Here is a 22,717-nt window from a genome sequence, read left to right on the forward strand (position 1 = left end):
AATCCGATTCCCTGTGAAGGCAAGAGGTGAGGTTTCAGCTTGGTTGTAAAAGCATACTACACAGTAAAGCTATTCTTCTGAGCTTTTAGGGTAAGATACTTGTTTAGCACCAATGGATGGAAGTCCAGGTTGAATTCTGTTCGGCAGGAGATGTTGGATGACAAAGCAGGAGCTGTTGAGCTGTTGTAATGGAAGGTGTGGATGCCTCATTCCCGCTTCCCCACCTGCTGCTGTTCGCAACTTTGTCATGTGAACTAGTTACTGTGTCTATCACGAGGAGACCAAGCAGGGCACACACCTGCTGCATCCACTCTCTCCTGGAAGAGGCTTATGCAAGAAAAGTGTCCGCTTTTCTCATGTTCTGATTTCGATTCTCAGCAGATTTTGCCCAGCATTTAATGCACCTCCCCCCTCCGTCACTTCTCGGAGAAGGTGAGAAGGTGAGCCTCCTTCATGAAGTGCAGAAGTCCTTCTGGTGAGGGTGTTGCCACAACTTGGGTGAGGAAGGACTGGAATTTAGACCAAGTGGCAATGAAAGACATGGCACTTGGTGGGAATCTGCAGGTGGTGGTGTTCCCATACATCTGCTGTATTTTGTGTGGAAGTCTCAGGTTAAGGAAGAGCTGTCAGAGTAGCCTGGGGGAGGAACTGCACTTCAGGCTGGCATACATTGGAGGAAAATCATATGTCTGTCAATGGCTTCATGTAATATCCCACCAAGACCACTCATAAATTGGAGGAACAGCACCAGATTTTCCATCTGATCACTCTCCAGCTAGATGGCATTATCATTGACTTTTCTGGTTTCTGCTGGACTGTTCTCTTTCCCCACCCCCCTCCACCGCCTGCCACTTCCCCTTGTCTTCTTTCCCTCAGATCTCCACCCCTTTCTATTCACCCAGCCATCCCTCCTCCTCCCCCTGCTTATTACTGTGCCCTCCCTCCCTTCTCCACCTATTACATCCTGCCTTTGCTACCATGCTCCTCCCCCAACACCCAGGTTGGAAGGTATAGACAGCCATATATCTCAGAAGTTAGTGCTAGGCAATGGAAGACTCACCCAACACGACACACGCCTGGAGTCAAGCTCAGTAACATAGATTAAACCAGCATTTCTCAATCCAGGAGTACAACTGCATGGGAGAGCAAATTTCATATTCTGCTAAGCAATTGGCATTATTTTCTCAAAATACTTTTATTCCAATTCTCTGGCAATTTGTCTCTGTAACACTTGAGCTGGCTGGTCACCAGCACTGGATCAGCAGCAGATCTTCCGATGTTGGAACCCAGTGTCTGGTGTGATGAGGGATGGTGTTTATTTGCACACTGGCTGGCGCATGGTCCACACATGATTATGTCCAGAGTCCAGTGCCCAGAGTGCCCACAATGTCCACATCCTATAGTGTGTAGTCCCTAGTGTCCAGTACAAAAAATGTCCAGTGCCAGTATCCAATATGTCCAGTGCCCATTGCATTCAAATGTCCAATGCCCATTGTGCCCAGTACCCATGATATCCAATGCCCAAAGTGTACAAAATGCCCAGAGCTCACTGTCCAATGAACACATTGTCCATAGTGCCCCATGTCTTGTGTTCAGCACTCGTGTTGCTCATAGTGTCAGGAGTCCATAGGGACCAAAGCCTCTGGGACCCATGTTGTCCACAGTGCCCAATCTCCATTGTTACATAAAGAGTAACCACTGGCCATCATGTGAATCATGATAAATGACACTGAGAATAACTGTTCTCATGGAACCCTGCCCCAAGAGGCGAACACAGGAATACTTCACAAAGTACTGCTACTGAAATCAGTCCTGCTAAATCAGTGGGGCTGAATTTCAGATCTACGTCTCCATCCCTCCAATTCACTGACAAATTCCATCCCTTCAGGAATATGCAGGATGCTTGCCCATCCTATGAACCAGACCAAGCTGCCAACTTTTCATTAACTTTCTTTATTTCCATCATAAAGTACATTTTGCATTCTGAAAACCCTGCTTAACATTGTAAGGAGTAGAAGAATGATCTGCTCCGGGTGGATTAAAAATCAGGAGTGGAAACGTCAACATAGCCGATTCCCTGAACGGACTGAGAGCCTCCAGTGGGTGGGGGGGGGGGGGCAGGAGGAGCTCCTTCACTTGGTGGCTGCTTGGAAGTAGCCCTTCTGGTGCCACTGCATGTCCCGGAGACGGCGGATGGACTGCATCATGGGTTGCTGGGCATACCACTCATTCCAATGCTTATAATCTCCCATCTCGAACAGGTACTGGTATCCTCTGTATCCAGGATACTGGTAACCAACCCATCTGCAGCAGTGGGAGGTAGAGAGATGGTCAGATGCTCTTCCCTTCATTGTTTTTTACATGGAATATTACAGCACAACATAGGCCCACAGCCCATGATATTGTGCTGACTCATGAAAACCTAATCCACCACTATTTAACCTTTCCCTCCCTCAGCCCATAACAACATTTTTTACATCTATGTGCCTATCTTTTAATTGTCTTTTAATTGTCCCTTTTGTACCATCCTCCACCACCACTACCCCTGGCATTGCATTCCAGACATCTACCACTCTCTCAGTATAAAACCTACCTCTGACGTCCCCCCTAAACTTTCCTCCACTCACCTTAAAAGGATGTCCTCTAGAACTGGTCATTGTTGCCTTGGTAAGAAGATGCTGGCTGTCCACCATGTTATATATATATATATATATATATCTTCTGCATCTCCTTTAAGTTTCCTCTCATCCTCTGTTGCTCCAAACAGAAAAGCCCTAGTTCGCTCAGCCTTTCTTCATGAGACACTTAATTCATCAGCCTTATTCCCCTTGCCTTTACATGTCAAACTTTCCACTGTATCTACTCTATCCAGCCCTGTTAGAATTTTGTATATTTCTATGAGCTCTCCTCTCATTCTTAAGTAAAATATAAGCTGAAGTATACCAATCTCTTTTTTTATGTCAGGAATCTGCTAGGTGACCCTTTACTGAATTCCCTCTGTAGCAAGAACACCCTTCCTCACAAATCTGCACTCAAAATGTTAGCTTTACATGGCCTTGTACCATTCAGTAAGGCATCTCTGCACCTATACTTGAACTGTTTCCCAATGAAAGTCATTATACCGTGCGTACTTATCCACCTACATGCTTTCCTTCATCATCTGATATGCACCAAAATTAATTTCAGCTGTCCCTTTCCCTATCTATCACCATTCAGATAACAAGTACAAGCTATCTTAACTCCCCATAACATTGGTTTACAGTAGGCATTGCACTACAGTTACTTACGTGCCACTGTGGACCCTCACACTGCCCACACGGTCACTGAATCCATAGGCCCACAGACTGGGAATGTCATCCTCTGTGATTTCCATCTTGTTTCCTTGGAATTCAGTCATTTCAAACAAGCTGATTTTATGCTCTTGGTTATCCTATGAATTAGCAAGTTTAAAAAAAAACTCTTAGGGAATCTAACATTTCCCTTTCCACAGCCTCCACTAACACAGGGGTAACATTTCCAATGAGACGCTTCAAACTAACCTCAGCTAATGAAACCTGGATAGTAGAGGGTCAAGTGGGAGATGTCAGCAGTGGTGCAATGAAAGGATTGCATTCCAATAGCGCCATCACAAACTCAGCATGACTTAAAGTATTTTAAAGCTGATGAAGTCCTGTTGAAATGTGGGAGCTGTGGCTGCCACAAGCAATGTGATCATGACCAGAGGATATAATCTATGTATTCCATCGTTCATTGCACACCCATAATTCCTCTCAAGTAAGTTAACAGATGACATGAAAATCAGTGCTGTTGTAACCAATGGAGCAGCCCCTCATTAGTGACCCGGAGGAGGGAATGAAATGTATGGTTTCGAAGTCTGTTAATGATACAAAAATTGGTGGAAGGGCATGTTATGATGAGGACATTGCGATTCTGCAGCAGGATAGCCTCGCAAACGGAATTTAATGTGGACTTGTATGAAGTTACGCACTTCAGGAAGTGGAATCCAAAGGTTGATTATTATGGAGACAGGATGCAAACATTTGGCTGTTCCAGTGCATGAATCACAAAAGGTAAGCAGGTAGATCTAATAGGAAGTTCAAAAGGCCATCAATGTCTTGGGCTTGGCTGTAAGCGGGTTGGAGTTTAAAAATAAGGAGGTTTTTTTATTGTTGTATAAGGTATAGGTGAGGCCATGTCTGGAATACCAAGCAGTTTTGATTCCCTTACCTAAAAATGGATATAGTAGCATAAAGGAGATTCTTCAGGTTTATTCCTGAATCGAAAGAGGTGTCCTTTCAAGAGATAGACTATTTGGCTTTGTATTCCTTGGACCTTAGAAACTCAGAAGGGTGAAACCACCAAAAGAGTCTTCACAGTGGAGATACAAGAGCATGAAAGGCATTATAGGGGGGTATATTCAAAGCACGAGGGAAAGAAGAGACAAAGGCATTGACCAATAACAAAGAGAAGAAAGATTAGCCTTGGGCTTGCAAGCAAGAAGAAGTCCTATTGTTTGATGAGTTCTCCCTAGGAGCACGTGAGGTGGGTTGAACTTTCTTCACGAATATTACTGCACAACCAAGGAGGTGATAGAGAAAACTATGGAGACTATCTTTCACTTTACCATTGCTGAGTTTGTGTGTTCGGCTTCAGACAGATTGCTGCTCTTTGTGCTTGGGTGTGAATAACTTACCATATGGATTGGGCGGAAGGACATGAAACGGTCACTCCTGTAGCTGTTGGACCAGGAATCCCAGCGTGGGTACTCGCCCTTCTCCAGAACGAACATCTCTCCGCGGAAATTCGCTTGCTCGTAAGCAACCCAACTGGAACATGAAATAGTTTAACCCAAGCTTAATTAAGGGGAAAGGGTGACAATTACAAATTTGTCAAATACTGATCTGTTCTACTTTGAAGTTTTTATCAACTTCAAGTTGGAATGAAAGAAATTGAAGAAAATTGTAAAGTCAAAGTGTTTCTTATTTTCTGTCAGTAAATTTATATATAATTACAGAATGGTCAAGAACAGAAGAAGGTTATTTAGCCAATTTCATCTGTGTCCAGCTCTTTTTGAAGAATAATCCCATTAGCATCCCACATGCCCCACTTCTCCCACTTCCTAATCTGTCGCAATGTTCTAATCTCAAGAAGACACAACAATTTGTAGCAACAAGATCACGAGTTGGCTCAAGTGTTTTAGCAAGACACAAAGAGGTTTCCACCAGGCTTGTTTAACATTTATAATCTCTTCTCTTTGGCTTGGCTTCGCGGACGAAGATTTATGGAGGGGGTAAAAAGTCCACGTCAGCTGCAGGCTCGTTTGTGGCTGACAAGTCCGATGCGGGACAGGCAGACACGATTGCAGCGGTTGCAAGGGAAAATTGGTTGGTTGGGGTTGGGTGTTGGGTTTTTCCTCCTTTGCCTTTTGTTCGTCAGGTGGGCTCTGCGGTCTTCTTCAAAGGAGGTTGCTGCCCGCCAAACTGTGAGGCGCCAAGATGCACGGTTTGAGACGTTATCAGCCCACTGGCGGTGGTCAATTATAACATTTATAATACAGCATTACTAAATAGGGGAATAATTATGTGTCTGCAATCTGAGTGAATATATAATCTCTTTCCAATGCTGCATTTCACTCTTGTTCTTCTGCTGCTCTTCACCTTTCTGTCTCAGAAATGTTCCAATAAGCACACAAAGGCTTTTGTGTGTGGGGGCTGGGTGAACCACCACTCAAGGCCATAACTTCACACCATTGAAAAGGGAGTCATATGTGTCTCAGTCCCTCTGCCCACTGGATGAGCAACTCTTTGAAGTGTAACTTACGGTCCACAATCCACACGGACACTGCCCACTCTATCAAAGTTTCGATCACATAGGTTCACGCACTCGCTGGAGAACTCCATGAATCGACCTTGGAAGTTCTCCTGTTCATAAATGAAGATCTGTAACAAAGGATGAAGTCAATCAGTGAACAAAGCAAAACACTCGCATGTGGTTCAGAGGCTAACTTTGCTGCTACAATCAATGTTATTTCAACACATATATTCCTAACTTGGTCAAATATCTCTGAAAGTCATTGCACAATGCTACCTGCTTCTTTCAATTCCATGTAATCGGTAAACAAAAGTTATATGATTCACTTTATGTTAGATGTTAAACAATTAAGTAGAGCAGGTCCCAACCCAACCTGTAATGGATCCTCTGTTCAGACCTTATCATAACCATTATCCTGTGAGCAAGATTGTTTGCATTAAGCTATTAATTTTCCCCAGATGAAGACAGCAGAATTACCTGACTGGGAGCACTTGTAGTGGACCACTCTGGGCTTTGCTTATACTGGACTATATGGAAGCCTGGGGCTTTGATGCAGAATCCTGGTGCCTCCAATTAAATAGTCCATTGCTTTGCAGTTCTACCCTCCTTGAATCACTATCAAGGACTGAATAAAATCAACAACATTCACCATGAAATGCAATGCAAGTAGCTAAGAGTAGCCATTTCTCTGACATTTCCATCAAAATGGCTGAGGACAATCTGCAGAACCTCAAAGAATCTAGGCCCATTCAAGAAGGCTCATAAAATTCAATGGAATATAATTCTCAATTTGTTGTTTAATATTATATATATTAATATAATTCTATTAAATATTATTTTGGCTGCAAGTTCCCACCCAGTAACTCAGTTAATGTTCTAAACCTGAAACGAAGTTATATTGCCAGTTTCCACAGTACCCAGAAATTCAGGAGGGTTCTATGCTACATAGATGCATCCCTGCACTTTTCCATAGCTGACAATGTGTTTAAAATCTTGCATGAAAATAAAATTAATTACTTTTTAATGCTAAAGAGTATTCAAAGGAATTGGAATTCTTTGTTCATTTATTGGGTGTGGACATCATGAGCAATCCTGACAACAGTTGTCCAACCGAGAATTACCCTTGAACTGAGGAGACAGTAGATGGTTGGTCTGGGGGGTGGGAGGGGGGAGATGTCAGGCTGGGTAAGAGTAGTAGATTCCATTCCCCAAAGAGCCTCCACAATTCAGTTGGATTTTTACAACCATCCAGGAGTTTTGTGTTTGCCATTACTGAGACTTTTTAAAAAATTTCATTCCAGATTGATTTAATCACTTGAATTTACGTTCCTCAGCTCTTGCATTGGGATTCAAGCTCCTGTCTCTCGATCAGTACACTTGAACACTGGTCAGCAGTTCTGTATCCTAATGACCATTGCAAATATACAAGCTGGGACAGTTTTCACTGGAATTTAAAACATTATGAGATGGTTTGGTAGGTGGTGGAAAATCCTTGGGAAGGTGAATCACTTGTTGCAGGATACCCAGCCTCTTGTACTCATGGTAGTTATGCTGCCTGTTCAGATGACTTTCTGGTGGATGATGACCCTCAAGATATTAATGATGGGGAGCTTAACAATGATCGATCCACGGGGAGCTAGTTAGTCCTATCTCATTCAGATATTAAGGGAATGACAAAGGGAAATTATTTCTATTGAACGAAAAATCTAGGACCACTCGACATAGCCTAAAAATTCAAACTTGGCCTTTCACTAAAGATAATTAGGAAACTCTTCTGAATGGAAAATTTGGTGGAAATCTGGACCTCCCTTCTGTAAACATCAATTGGTGCTGAGTCATTAGCAAGGGATTTAAGTGGAAAGCAAAATGCAACTGAAACGCCAAAGTCTGCAGACGCTGTGATTGTAGTAGAACATGTAAGTGCTGGAGTAACTTAGCAGGTCTTTCTTCATTCATAGGAGGTAAAGGTATATAACCAATATTTCAGGTGGATGTCCCAGTGGCCACCCATTTTAATTTGCCACCCCATTCCCTTGCTGATATGCCTAACCATAATCTCATGCACTGCCAGACTGAGACCACCTGCAAATAGGATGATGAACACCACATATTCTGTCTGGGCAACCTCCAACTGGATGCCATTAATTGACCTCTGGTTTCCATTAACCCTCCCTGCACACTCCCTCCATCTTTCCCAGTCTCCATTCATCATGCTCTCTCTCTCTCCCATTTCCCTTTCCCTTCTGTCTCCAAAACCAACCCCCCTATCAATTGTCACCATTCCTCTCTCCTGTCCTCGTAACATATCTGTTGTCCGTTGGTCTGTACTTCTCCAGCTCCTATTCTTCCTTTCTCACCTTCCTTTTGCTGTCTGCTTTTTACTTATCTCTTGAAGAAGGGCCCAGACCCAATACATCAGTAATCTATTTTTACCTCCTATGGATGCTGCAAGACCTCCTGAATTTCTGTCTCTTTATTCGCAAAATCCATCTTACAGTTTGGAAAAGTGTTGATCTATGACTTAACTTTTCAGGCTAAAGATATTCACAATGTTAATTGAGTTAAGCTGATCAATAGAATGCCTTTATTTTCCTGCCTGTTTTTCATGTTTCTTAAGTACTTCATTATCGAAAACAAATCCACCAGTCTTCATGACTGAGTATCAGGAGACTCTCTGAGGCAGAGTACCCAAAGATTTAAAATCCTCTCTGCAAACAAATATATTTTTAATACTTTATCAAAACCTTTTTTTTTCAAAATCCCAATAGAGTTCATCCATTGGTTCCCCCTTAATCATCTATTTATTTTGTCAATACCAGTTTTTCTTTCATCATTTTCTAATTTGTTACTCCTTGGAGACTAGCATTTTGCCAGCATCTGATGCATAATCGCATAGTTGATAGAGCTGCTGCCTTGCAACTCCAGTGTCCTGGGTTCATTCCTGAAATTGGGTGCTGTCTGTGTGGAATTTGCATGTTCACCCTGTGGCTGTGAGCATTTCCTCTTGATTCTAGATTCTTTGCACATCTCGAAGGTGTGGATCAGAAGGAGAATTAGCCACTGTAAATTATCCCAAATGTGTAGGGCAGTGATGGGATCCAGAGGAATTGAATGGAATGGGGAGAATAACATGGGATTCCTGTAAATGGGTTTTCAGTGATGGGAGTGGACTTGTTGGGTCGATGAGCCTATTCCAATGCTGTATTATTCCATAACTGTTTATTGAACACATCTATGTGAGACAATGCCTCAAGCAAGCAGCCAACATTATAAAAGGCCCCCATCACCCTGGCAGAAGGTACAGAAGCTTGAAGTCCAGCACCTCTAAGTTCAAATCTTGAACCTTCCTGAACTACCCTAACCATAAACTACTCCAGAACCACCAAAAGACTCGTCTGCACAATTGAAACATTTTTTTTCTCATGAACTACAATTGTGAATATTTACTTATCTCTCCTTTTGTATTTGCTATCTCTTTTCTGTCTCAATACATTATAGTAAGAATTTTGGTGCATCTATAATTAAACTTTTATATATATATGACAATAAATTCTCGCATCATATCTATAACATCCATTATTACCCTTTTTTTTCTCTGTCCTGCCTCTAATAGCTAAGGATTTGGCACAGCCACATAAATGACAAGGAATTAAACAAAGAGAAGGACAAGCCTGCACTCACCCATCCCCAAATTCATATAATATTAAAGCAGAGCTGACTCATTCAGCGTTGCTTGAGCATTGTGCTACACTCACCTTGAAGTTGCCCATTCCTGGTTCTCTGGCCTTTGGGTTTTTGGAACCTGGTGTTGAAATCTGGCCAATCCCAGGGTTGCCCTTTTCCTGGGTTGTAGTCTTTGAGGTCTGGGACATTCTGTACACTCAAGTACAATGTGAAGCTGAAAACAAGAGACAAAAATATAAACTAGCTCCACTGTAAAACAACTGAAAAGTGAATGAAGAAAAGTAAGTCAATACTCTTGTGCCTCAAATAATGATTTAGCAAAAGCTCATCAGTTTGCAATACAAACACCTTTCAAATTGAATTGGAATGAGCAAATATTCAAAATTCCATTCCAATCAGCAGACTGCTTGTCCAATTAATAATGAAAAATATTTGAACATTTATTCTATTCTGCATTTCTTTGCAAAATGAAAATTAATCTCATTCTTTTGAGTTCTGTTTTCTCAGCATCCTGTAATGCTTAGCAATTCACAACTTGCTTCCTCGGGTATATGACCTTAATATATTAAAGTTAAATTACTTGTTATATTCCTTGCACACAAGAACTATTTAAAACTCCAGCTATTTTTTCCATCTTCTCCAAGCTCAACTCCTTTCAAACCTACTGAAGTTCCGATGCACAATACAGAAGTTTCTTCACTCCGATCTCTCAGAATGACATCAATGTTAAATTGAAGCTTCATTCAATATGGGCTCTCGACTTTTTCCTTACCCCCTCCTTCTATTCTGCCTTTTCTCTTTCTGACCTTCCTTTTCCTTGCTCTCTTTTTCATTCTCTGAGCCTCCTACCTGTGAATCGCTAGTCCAACTTAATGCTTGATGAGCACAGGAGTTTAATTTATACCCTGGCAAATGCAGAGCTTGAACTAAAGCAGACAATGGATCTGTTAACTCATCAGAGTCTGCTGTCCAGACTTGCTGGTCATCACATATTGCAGTAAAGTATTTTTCCCAAGCAGTGATGTGGAATACTCTGAACACGCTGATAGCTGAATCAAGCACATTGCTTTGTTTGGGTGATTTACATGATGTCTGACCTAATACAAAGAAAAGACTATTGACATGTGAGTTTTGTTAATAAAATATAACAATGCTGAGGAGGGTAAAAAATATATACATCAATATATATTGATCAGAGAGCTATATGTGTTAAGTGGCCAGAGAGTAACACTGAGTCAGAAGGCTGTAAGGTCATGTTCCACCACAAAGAAGAGCACAAAAGTCCAGGCAAACACTCGAGATCCATTTTGTCTTTACCAGGAGAATTTCAGTGAAAAAAGATTGGAATGTGTTCAACCTTTCCTGACCACTGGTTATTCCTGAGGTCTTACAGCCAATGAGATAACATTGAAGAGCATGCTGTGAGAAACTGTGGCAGCCAATTTATGCACAGCAAGCTCCCACAACAGAAATGCGATAATGATCAGTCTAGATGTTAATACCTGGAAAATGGGACCAAATGATCTTTGAACTAATGACCGGGAGCTGCCCCCAATGAGCTGCATAGGCATATTCTGCCAAAGTTCTGTGGACAGAAATGAACACATCCTCACCAATTATAGAGCAAAATCCAGGGTATACACACTGAAAGTATCAAAGTGCAATGAGTTTTCATTAAATATTGGATAACGCTTTATTTCTTGGTAAACCCCACCTTCACATTAAGGAATAATATCTATTCAGTTTCCATCATCTTTCAAGATTAGTAAAACATGAAGTAACACTTCACTTGTGTATCCACAGGAATGATTTACTGCATCCAGTGCTCCCTTTGTGGCCTTCTCTACATTGGAGAAACTAGGCACCAATTAGGAGATCTTTGCTGATCACCTTCGCTGCATCTGCAGCAGTGGCAAAGACTTTCCAGTAGCCGACCATTTCAGTTCTGTGTCACACTCCCACATTCACATATCTGTCCATGGCCATGTATACTATCCCACCAAGACCATTCATAAATTGGAAGACAGATTTTCTGTCTTGGCACTCTCCAACCAGATGGCATTTCATTGACTTTTCCTGTTTCTACAAATATGCTCTCCTCTTTCTCTACCCCCCCCCCCACCCTTCCCTTCCCTTTCCAGGTCTCTTTCCTCCCTTCCACCCCTTCTCCCCTTATCGCTCCCTCCCTCCTTTCTCCACATCACCTCCTGCCTTTGCGACCACACCTCCCCCCCCCTTACTCTTTTTCTGGATGCCTGCTGACATTTTTCCATACCTTGATGAAGGGCTCAAGCCCAAAACGTCAGTTATGTGTTTTTACCTTTGCTATATAAAGGACACTAATCTGCTGAGTTTCTCCAGCATTGTGTGCTTTTATCTTTCAAGATTACCCTGTTTTAATGTTCATTTACAATCAATTACAAACCATCTGAGTGTGTTCATTATCTACTTTATTATTCTTCTTTCTTTGGCTTGGCTTCGCGGACGAAGATTTATGGAGGGGGTAAAAAAAAGTCCACGTCAGCTGCAGGCTCGTTTGTGGCTGACCAGTCCGATGCGGGACAGGCAGACACGATTGCAGCGGTTGCAAGGGAAAATTGGTTGGTTGGGGTTGGGTGTTGGGTTTTTCCTCCTTTGCCTTTTGTCAGTGAGGTGGGCTCTGCGGTCTTCTTCAAAGGAGGCTGCTGCCCGCCAAACTGTGAGGCGCCAAGATGCACGGTTTGAGGCGTTATCAGCCCACTGGCGGTGGTCAATGTGGCAGGCACCAAGAGATTTCTTTAGGCAGTCCTTGTACCTTTTCTTTGGTGCACCTCTGTCACGGTGGCCAGTGGAGAGCTCGCCATATAATACGATCTTGGGAAGGCGATGGTCCTCCATTCTGGAGACGTGACCCATCCAGCGCAGCTGGATCTTCAGCAGCGTGGACTCGATGCTGTCGACCTCTGCCATCTCGAGTACCTCGACGTTAGGGGTGTGAGCGCTCCAATGGATGTTGAGGATGGAGCGGAGACAACGCTGGTGGAAGCGTTCTAGGAGCCGTAGGTGGTGCCGGTAGAGGACCCATGATTCGGAGCCGAACAGGAGTGTGGGTATGACAACGGCTCTGTATACGCTTATCTTTGTGAGGTTTTTCAGTTGGTTGTTTTTCCAGACTCTTTTGTGTAGTCTTCCAAAGGCGCTATTTGCCTTGGCGAGTCTGTTGTCTATCTCATTGTCGATCCTTGCATCTGATGAAATGGTGCAGCCGAGATAGGTAAACTGGTTGACCGTTTTGAGTTTTGTGTGCCCGATGGAGATGTGGGGGGGCTGGTAGTCATGGTGGGGAGCTGGCTGATGGAGGACCTCAGTTTTCTTCAGGCTGACTTCCAGGCCAAACATTTTGGCAGTTTCCGCAAAGCAGGACGTCAAGCGCTGAAGAGCTGGCTCTGAATGGGCAACTAAAGCGGCATCATCTGCAAAGAGTAGTTCACGGACAAGTTTCTCTTGTGTCTTGGTGTGAGCTTGCAGGCGCCTCAGATTGAAGAGACTGCCATCCGTGCGGTACCAGATGTAAACAGCGTCTTCATTGTTGGGGTCTTTCATGGCATCTACTTTATTATAGCATATAACAAACTACCATGAGTCAATAAAACTGAAGGTTCAAACCTGATCTCAGACTTGAGATCAGAAACCAGGAGTGCTCTTTCCAATCTACAGCTAAATTAAGTTCCTGTCGATTTCCACAAAGAACCTGTGGCAAAATCTCAAAGCCTATTGGCCAATGATCAACCTTCAAATAAGATCTCTGAGATCGACATCCCGGTCATTATTGCATTGCTATACATGGGAACTTGCTGTGAAAACATGCTGTGCTTGTTCAACATTGCAGCAGCGAAACACTTTAAATCTGACTGTGTACCACACTGATGGAGATGCTGCATTAAAATCAGACTTACTTTATCTATCATATCGATTTGGGATGCACTATGCGTGAACCATGCTTTGTCCCCAGACTCCATACTTGTGGAAATCCTTTATTCTATGGGTTTTCTGTCCACTTGCCTTCAAATGGATTGGAATTCCCAAGTTGGAAGTCACTACAAAGCAAACAACAGTGACTTTTATGAGGCTTCTCAATTACAGGTGTATTGTGGGGAAAAAGGAACTGCCTTCATTGGCATGGCTCTCAACTTCAAAATATCCCAGAGCCTTAAAGCTAATGTGAGTGCCATCTCTGTAGCGAACCACAGCTCATTTGACTCAGCACAGTGATATTGTTGCAGCAGTAAATTCCACCTCATTGTCCCTTCTATGTTGTGAGAGGTCCCAAGATATCACAGGAGAGCGTTGCCATTTTTAGAAGTGTTAGAGGGATATGGGGAGGAAATATCAGAGTTTATGTCTTTGGCAGTTTAAGGAATGGCCAGCAGACTGAATCTGAGTGGCCAGGAAGAGTAGGGATATTTCAAAGTGTTATGCAATTGCAGAGCTGGGAAAGGGTGAGACCCTGAGGGGCATTACAGCAAGAATGTGAACTCCACCCAGAACAACTTAATCCCCATGACTCTGGACAATAAGATCCTGGACACACCTGATGCCTCTCTGGGATTGTTGCAAGCGAGGGAAGCTCAAGTAATTTGAGCAATTGAGAAATAATTTGTCTAATAAAACATTCTTCTGCTATCTGCAACTAAGATCTTTTTTAAAGGGCAAATTGGGACCATCTATGACCCTGCCCGTGTGTAGTGACATGGAGATTCTAATTCGAAGGAGGAATGTGGGTAAGTTTATCTCTATAATGTATTCCATATTCCAAAATGAGGGCCTGAAGCCCTTTAACGTCATAGAGGTCAAATATAGTGAAATGGATTCTTAACTCACCCACACATGGAAGTATCTTCTTGACATCAAACACTTCCATAATTTTCCCTGTCACATTGCTCACAGTCTTGCCTTGTTCAGACAAAAGAGCCTGAGTCTATTTGTAATTTGTATTAATTTTCAGTCAGTTATCACCCTTACACAGATCAAGAGAAAGATGGGAGTTGAGCTTGGGCACAACAATCCATAAGGAGTGGTGTTTGTTGATGTATCAAATAACCAGACAACACAAAATAGCAACCTCTGACGAATGCTTTACTGTTAAATTCAACAATACAATGAATAACAGGAGCTCCTGGAAATGGTGTCCTCCACCAACCAAGCCCTGTCTCCTTTTTCAACTAGCATGCTTCACGGGGACTCACGCATGCGTAATAACATCGTAGCAAGTACAGGTGCAGACAGCCAATAAAAGTGGGCAACCCCTTTCACGTACCACCATCCATATAGGTGTTGTACATTACAAAAATAATTATAATTCAGCAGTGAACAGTCATCCCAGTTTAATCCCAATATTTTGGGTTGGGTTTACAAGTGCTCCCAAAGCATGTTTTGTAGTAGCCATTGGTGGAAGTGGATGCTTGGGGTGCTGCTTGGGGTGCTTCAGTTTGAAAGAATGTGCCATCTGTGGTCTCGGGGTTGTGGCCATTTGTTTCATGGGTTGTTACTGAGGAAGCTTTGCCTACCTCAGGTTCATGTTCCAGATCCTGGTTTATTGTTTCATCAGGAATGGTTCAGGATGGGATTGGCTACCTTATGGGTAGAATGTGTCGACGGCTTCTCAAATTCACCCTTCATTCTGATTTTACCAGGTATGACCTTGGCTACTGGCAGCTCTCTGCGCAGGACGTTGACATAAATGTTTTGCAGTGAACTCGGAAATACTGCTCTCAGGCCTTTCATTATGATTCCATCACCGATGAGTAATTAGTCCTGGAATGGGAAGTAGGGTTGCATTTCAGGTGGTAGGCTGCGCTTGTTGTCATGCCAGCTGCCCTTGATAAAAGGGCTCAGGATCCTCAAAGTTGTATCTTCAGCTGTGTACTGTCTTAGTTCCTCCAACCAGGAGGAGGAGATGTGCATAACTGTCATTATATCAAACGTGTTCTTTTCCTCAGCTTGTTGGATCATGCATTTTCTGGGAGCAAGGGATAGCGCATCGGCTAAGTGCATTTCTTTTCCGCTCTTGTAAACTAAAGTCATGTTGTACTTCTGAAGTCTGAACATCATTCTCTGTAAACATGCAGGGGCGGCATGGATTGGCTTTTTCAGAATTGCGACCAGAGGTAAGTGGTCAGTCTCTATGGTCACTGGTTTGCCATAAATGTAGTCATTGAATTTTGAGCAGGCAAAAATTATTGCCAACAACTCCCTCCCTATTTGGGCATATCTGGTCTCCGTGGTGGTTAGTGACTTGGATGTGTAGGCCACTGGTTTTCCATCCTGCAGGCATGCTGCACCCAGACCATACTGTGATGCCTCACAGGTTAGTATGACTGGTCTTCGTACATTGTAGTCCAATAGAAGAGGTGGGCATGACAAATGCCTTTTTAATGCGTGAAATTCATTTTGTTGTTGCTCTTGCCAGGATCAAACCACGTCTTTGTGCCTCAACTGCCTTAGTGAGGCAATAAGATCACTGGTGTTCGAATGAACTTGCTCAGTTAGTTGACTATGCCCAGGAAATGTTGTAGTGCTGTCATGTCTCAAACTATCCATAGCAGGCACTTGAAAGCACAGGAGGAATACTACCAATGCTGCCTTCAAAGTCACAGAAAGTATAGGTGAGCACAGTCAGGTACATGCCTGGCACCAAACTCCACAACTTAACACCCTATTATAAATTCTACCATGCAAAAATATAAGTAGGATAGAGGAAAATATTCCACGATTTTCTCCTCAAAGAAAAGCAACTTAACTCCTAGGGCCTTGACTGCTCAAAGTGAAGAAGGAAAGTAGTGAGAAACTTGAAGCCATGCCTCAGGAGAACAAAGAGGCCCCATGTGTTTGGGTGGAAAGAACAGGCCGTGTCACAGATTACATACCTGTCCTCCCCCTCCATCACCATGCCCTACTATTGCCACATTAGTTTCATTAGGCAAGGAGAATGTAGTGTAAGGAAGTTATACTCAGTCCCACAGGACTGCCTGAGAAGAAGAAGGTGGGTGAAGATGAACATAAGATCTGGATGAGCCTATGTTTGTGGGGAATAGATTAAACAAAACTTTCCAAGTAAAGGGGAAGAAGGTGTCCTTGTGTTGCTGAGTGCTCATCTTCAAACTGCTGTACTTTTTTTCTGATGGTAGCAGAGTGAAGAGGGCTTAGCCTGGGTGGTGGAGGTCCTTGAGAATAGAGACTGCTTTATAAAGTCACCGCCTCTTATAGATATTGTCAATGGAGTGAAGACTGGTGCCCATGATGTTACAGGCCAAGTTAACAAACATCTGGAGCTTTTTCTTGTCCTGAACATTGGTATTTCATACCAGACAATGATACAACCAGCCAGAATGCTCTCCACGATACACCTGTAGAAGTTTCTGAGTGTCTTCAGTGTCATACCGAATCTCCTCAAACTCCTTACAAGCATAGCGGTTGGTGAGCCTTCTTTGTGATCAATATGGAGGCCCCAAGACAGATCGTCAGAGATGTTGACACCCATGAATTTGTAGTTCTTTACCCTCTCCACTGCTGACCCCATGGTGAGGACTGGTTCGTGTTCTCCAGATTTCCTCCTGAAGTCCACAATCATCTCCTTGGTTTTGCTAACATTGAGCACAAAGTTGTTGTTGTGACAACTAGCTGATCTATTTCCCTCCTGTACGCTTCCTCATTGGCATCTGTGATATTTCCGACAAATTTTTAAAGAAGACGATTTGTGCCTGGTTACCCAGTCATGGGTGTAGAGTGAGCAGAGCAGGGAGCTAAGTACACATCCTTGAGGTGTACCTGTGTTGATCATCAGTGAGGAGGAGACATGATTTCCAATTCAGACTGACTGTTGTATTCCGATGAAAAAGTCAAGGATCCAGTTACAAAAGGGGTACAGAAGCCCAGGGTTTGGAACATTGACTAGAACTGAAGGAATAATGGTGTTGAAGGCTGAGCTGTAGTCTATGAAGAGGTTTTCCACAGCTGAGTGGAGAGCCAGTAATATTGTGTCTGCTGTGGAATGATTGTGCTTGTAGGTGAATTGCAGCAGGTCTAGTCCTTCACTTAAGTACGTGTTAATTCTGCCCATGACCAACCTCTCAAGGATTTCATCACACTAGATGTAAATACTACTCTATGATAGTCATTGAGGCAGTTCACTCTACTCTTCTTAGAATCTGGGATGATTAATGCTGCAATGAGAGGTTGAAAATGGCCGTGAACACTCGGTTGGCATAGATTTTCACCCTCTTCAATGACGTTGGCTGCAGAGACAGATATCACAGGGTCCTCGACCTTTGCGGGGATCCTTGTAGCTGGAATCTTTGCTGGAATCTGGAGTGACAAACAATCTGCTGGAGAAACTCAGCAGGCGGAACAGCAGCGGTGGGAGAAAAAGAATGGACAATGTTTCGGACTAAAACCCTTCACCAAGGCAATCAAATCATCTTGATGAAAGATTCCGGCCTTAAAGGTTCATGGTTTGTTCTCTCCCACTGATGTGACTCAGCCTACTGAGTTCCTCCAGCTGATAGTTTATAGTGAATAGCAGCTAGTCCAATATTAACAAATAAATAAACAAGACAACAGTTTAGAAAATAGTGTTAGCATAGTCAAATAGAGCAAGGTGTAGAGAAAAATATGGAAACATAGTGAATGGAATAGAGGAAAGTACAGTTATAAAAGACAATGGCAGTGTGATATCTATTCTAAGCACTGAGGCAGAAAGGTGGAGGAAGGCATCTCAGTGACAGCACAGATATGTGATTCAAAGCTCATCTCAAGGTGGAGTATCGCTCAGTTCACTCACAACTAAAAGTGAGTGATGACATTATAAAAAGGATTAACAAGGGTGATAACCGACTGAAAATTAATAACCTCCAATTACAAATAGACTCAGGCTCTTTTCTCTGAACAAGGCAAGACTGTGAGCAACGTGACAGGGAAAATTATGGAAGTGTTTGATGTCAAGAAGATACTGCCATGTGTGGGTGAGTTAAGAATCCATTTCACTATATTTGACCTCTATGATGTTAAAGGCATTTTCAGCTTGTGTAAATAGTTGTTCAGGCACTGGATTCTGATTGCTGGCCTTGTGTGTTATATTCCTGGGTCAAAGTGTTAATACAAAAGTTATTTTTGCTGATGTGATGTGCATGCAGTTTCCTTCAAGCCTTTCTCTGTTCTCTATAGATCAGGACACTCATATATTGTTGTGAATACAATAACCTCTTGGTAAATCCCCTCCCTCATGCTGACCTAGGGGGTTTAAAGAAAACACATCTCAGCAAATGACTCCATGTAAAGTGCTTGCTATAAAAACGCAGAAAGGAAACACACATTGCTCTCAGGGCTGCCAATTCCACTGTAATCCACCAAGGTGAGTGAGAAGATACAGTATATTGTGTCACGTGCAGTGTCTTAGGTGCTATATGTCAGAAGTCCTCAATCTGAGTAACTGAAGGGGAGGCGCTGAAGGATTTAGAACTAAATAAAAGTTGCACTCCATGAGAGACCGAAGATTTAGGGGTTGTTAACCAAATAATAATGTTGAAAAGAACTTCAGTTAGCCAAATGCTTGGATGATTTTGCAGTGTTCTGCTCTACATAATACAAAAGAGGTGTAAAAATAAATTATTTACTCCAAAGATGCCAGAACTAAGACACTTTAACCATCAGGAAATATGAATTAGTTGGGGGTTCTCATTCTCCAGGAGAGTGATTGATTTAGCAGTGGACTTTAAAATTATAAAGGAGCTTTAAGGGGAAGAGAGAGAGAAAATGTTCCTCCTTGAAAGGGAGTCCAACAAGCCCGAGAGAACAGCGAGAGGAGATTGATGTCGGATTCCTACTTGAAGCAGCATCTCACATAGATGTTTTCAATGCATGGGAGGATGGTGCCCGCGATGGACTGCAGCCTTCTGTGTTTCCTGGGCACTCGAGATTCCAAACCAGGCTGTGATGTAATCATTAAAGTTCCATCAAAACCATCAAGTCAATGCTGCCACACATGACCTGTGAGATATCCATTGATGACCCTTGCAGAGGTTCACCATGCTTTACATCACCCAGGGGATGCTCATTGCATGATGGTCTGGGCATGGAATGTCAGCCAGTAATGTGGGCACTGAAGCTGAGGTTGTTCCCACTTTGGTCTTAATTGTCCTTTCATAGGTGAGGTTCATCCACATCACCCCAGGTTTCTGAATCCAGGAACCAGCTCCCTTAGATAATGGACTAAAGAGAATCAGCCAAGGCTGCCACATCTGGTGGCTTCACTGCAATGCCAAACAGCTGAGAAATATAGAGCATTTTCATGACTGAACTATTAGTTGTAGAGGGGGGAGGAGGTGGGGTGGTTAAGCTGTAATGATCAGGAATGGACTAGAAGATGGGTGACACCAGATTCAACAGAAACTTCAAAAGATAAAAAGGAAAATACTTAATAGAGTGAATGAGTGGGAATAATTGGATGCCTCTTTCAAAGGGAGAACAGTTCAAAGGACCAAATGGCCACTTTATATGCTGAGTTTCAATGAAAAAAGAAAGAAGGATCACCAACACAGTTATAGACAAACTTTACATTGTCAGCAGAATGTTTAGTCTTGTTCTTTCCTTTTTAAGTCCCTCAGACTCGATTGAGGACATAAACTAAATTCAGGATGTCTCATTGCACTAAACCCTCCAGCCACTGGAAGGTAAGTAGAAAGAATTTTGAATAAGCATATTATTTTGAACTGGGTTTGACTGCTTCAGCACTGTAGATAGTACTCACTGATCCCTCCAGATCATTTCACATCCTGTGAAATCTGGGATTTCAAACAAGCTAGCCAGTGTTACAGGCCACAAAACTATGAACATCTGAAGTATTTTCATTGGTAGGTGCTTTTAAACTGCCACACCTGGGTAGCCTTCCTGGGACCCAGGTGTGTTAAATGGGACGATGGTGCTCCCAGCATCTTTCAACCTGGGGCGGTATCGACCCAGTAAATCGCCAACCCAGCATTTTAAGGAGGATCCTGACCCTGCGATGACGCATTGAATGAGATGTCACGCAAACTATCTGTAAGTCTTCCCCGACCCCCACCAGCTGTCAATCGCTCATCCTCCCGCTCCCCCCCACCCCACGCGGCAGCCGACCCCTCTGCCCCAGCGGCAGCTGACCCCTCTGCTCCTGTGGCAGCCAGCCCCTCCACCCCCACGGCTTGCCAATCGCAGCATTCCCCAACCCCCCCCCCCCCCCCCCCAGCCCATTGATCACAGGGACCGGTGACCCCTCTCTCCCTTTCTGCTGGGGAATCCCTGTGACACCAGTGTACAAACACTGATGTCACAGAAGTAACTGGGTCAACTGTTTTTGCTTTCAAGCCACGGGAGGACGTGACCTAGCTAAGTTTTAATGGGTTCCCTGACTACCCCTGAGGTAGGGCAGGGACCCAGTTGATTTCCGACATGCCTAACTGTGTCTGACCCTTTCAAACTGCCCAGTTAGCACCCCATTTTACAGGGCAGTTTAAAAACATCTAGGGTTACTTATCTTGGTACACACAGACCTGCAGGAGGTGATTAATCGAATAACACGCAAGTTGAAACTTCCACCAACAAAAAAACACTTGTATTCTCCCTGTGCACCCCTCCCCTTTCAGGGGATCTGAAAGTACCATACATAACAACTCAGTCCCTCCAAAGATGAGGTGATGAGAGTTTATTGTCATTACATCTGTAAAGTGTGACGATACACCCAAATCCCTTCTTGCTGCAGCCACACATGAACATAAGATAATACACCAACCACAATCGTATAAATTAAATTACCATAATATCCCAAGACAGAAGAAGAGATAATAAATACAAAATAATAGCTAAGTAAATATTAATAGTGGCAGTAGTGCAAGAAAGAAAGTGATGTTTAAAGTAAACACTGTTGACAGATCTGTTGGTGGTATCTGAGTAGTTTATGCAGAATGTCAGGCACCTGTATCTCCTGTCTGAAGGTAGGAACGAGAAGAGGTTGTGACCAAGGTGTTGGCACTCCATTATGATGCTGGGTGCCTTCTGAAGGGGCAAGTGGAAAATGTGGCAGCCAAATTGCACTCATTAAGATCCATGATCAAGATTATGCTAATAACCATTTAATCTGCTTTTGTGATGTTGGTCTTCACTGGGCTAAAAGATCTTTATCAATGGAAGTTGTTGTTGAGATAAAATCTCTATGCATGTGTTACAGGCTTGCCTGATTATCCATTTGAGCTGGATCTGTAATCCATTATATATTACAGCTGATCTGTGCTCACCTCCATCTGCCTTATCCTATATCCTTTTAACATCTTAAGTACCCTTGGAGTCCATACAGAATACCATACAAAGCATTCCCATAAAAATAAACATCCTTCCTATGTTATCCCTTTTCCTATGTTAGGGTGCTAGCAACTTCTCCGAGCAATCCTGGTGTATCTAAACAAGATTTTTTAAGTGGCCTATTTAATGTCTGTCCCCTTCATCCAAGTCTTCAATATCTAATGGATTAATTTCTCATTTTATTTATCCTTGTCCAGGATATTTTAGCAATCTATGCACATGGGTCCCAAAGTCCATGGGTGTTCACTGTTCTCTCCACTTAAAAATTGTTCAGTACTATAGAGTTATGCAGCATAGAAACAGGTCCTTTGACTCAGCTTATCCATGCAGAAGAAGGTGCATGCCCATTTTCCTGCAGTTGGTCCTATTTGAACCTATTGAATAGTCCGTCATGCATTATAATTGTACCTCCTCTGGCAGCTCATTCCATGTACTTACGGCCCTCTGTTTGAGATACCTTTCCAGACACCTAACCTGTCCTCAGGACCAAATTTTTTTAGTATCTTCCACTAACATTCTTTCATCGGGGATTCTTTTGTGCTTTCTGACAGCCGGGCATTAATTTAGTCACATGATGAAGACAGACCATTTGATTCATCAAGCTTTTTGTTTATAATTTTAATTTAGATATACAACCCTTCTGGCCCACAAGCCCATGCCTTGCAAATTACCCGATTAACTGAGGATCCTGGTACATTTTTTGAAGGGTGAGAAGAAACCCAGAGCACCCAGAGGAAACCCACGCAGACAAGGGGAGAACATACAAACTCCTTACAGGCAGTGCCGGATTCGAAACTGGGTTGCTGGCACTGTAATAGCATTGTGCTAACAACCACATTAACAGTGCCGCCCCATG

The 22,717-nt window shown here is 43.0% G+C and overlaps 2 protein-coding genes across 13 annotated transcripts in view; one reads left to right on the plus strand and one right to left on the minus strand.

Annotated features, from left to right (window-relative positions):
• cryba4 (crystallin, beta A4) overlaps window positions 1-22,717 on the plus strand; it is a 38,152-nt gene that overhangs the window by 7,716 nt on the left and 7,719 nt on the right. For 2 of the 8 annotated variants that reach the window (XM_069932689.1, XM_069932688.1), the window contains exons 3-4: window positions 18,697-18,883; window positions 20,128-20,201. In XM_069932689.1, coding sequence (XP_069788790.1) covers window positions 20,166-20,201 — 36 coding nt within the window. In that variant the 5' untranslated portion in view covers window positions 18,697-18,883; window positions 20,128-20,165. The other 6 variants (XM_069932691.1, XM_069932692.1, XM_069932690.1 and 3 more) reach the window with 6 other exon arrangements.
• LOC138761092 (beta-crystallin B1-like) overlaps window positions 1,985-22,717 on the minus strand; it is a 105,752-nt gene continuing 85,019 nt past the window's right edge. For 4 of the 5 annotated variants that reach the window (XM_069932683.1, XM_069932686.1, XM_069932684.1 and 1 more), the window contains exons 3-7: window positions 9,567-9,709; window positions 5,821-5,939; window positions 4,694-4,826; window positions 3,288-3,430; window positions 1,985-2,304 (exon numbers count right to left, since the gene is read on the minus strand). In XM_069932683.1, the coding sequence (XP_069788784.1) occupies window positions 2,133-2,304; window positions 3,288-3,430; window positions 4,694-4,826; window positions 5,821-5,939; window positions 9,567-9,683 (684 nt within the window). In that variant the 5' untranslated portion in view covers window positions 9,684-9,709 and the 3' untranslated portion in view covers window positions 1,985-2,132. Of the gene's footprint in view, window positions 2,305-3,287; window positions 3,431-4,693; window positions 4,827-5,820; window positions 5,940-9,566; window positions 9,710-13,430; window positions 13,549-22,717 lie in introns of those variants that run through there. The other variant, XM_069932687.1, reaches the window with a different exon arrangement.

This window comes from Narcine bancroftii, chromosome 4 (assembly GCF_036971445.1).
Source record: "Narcine bancroftii isolate sNarBan1 chromosome 4, sNarBan1.hap1, whole genome shotgun sequence".
NCBI lineage: Eukaryota > Metazoa > Chordata > Chondrichthyes > Torpediniformes > Narcinidae > Narcine > Narcine bancroftii.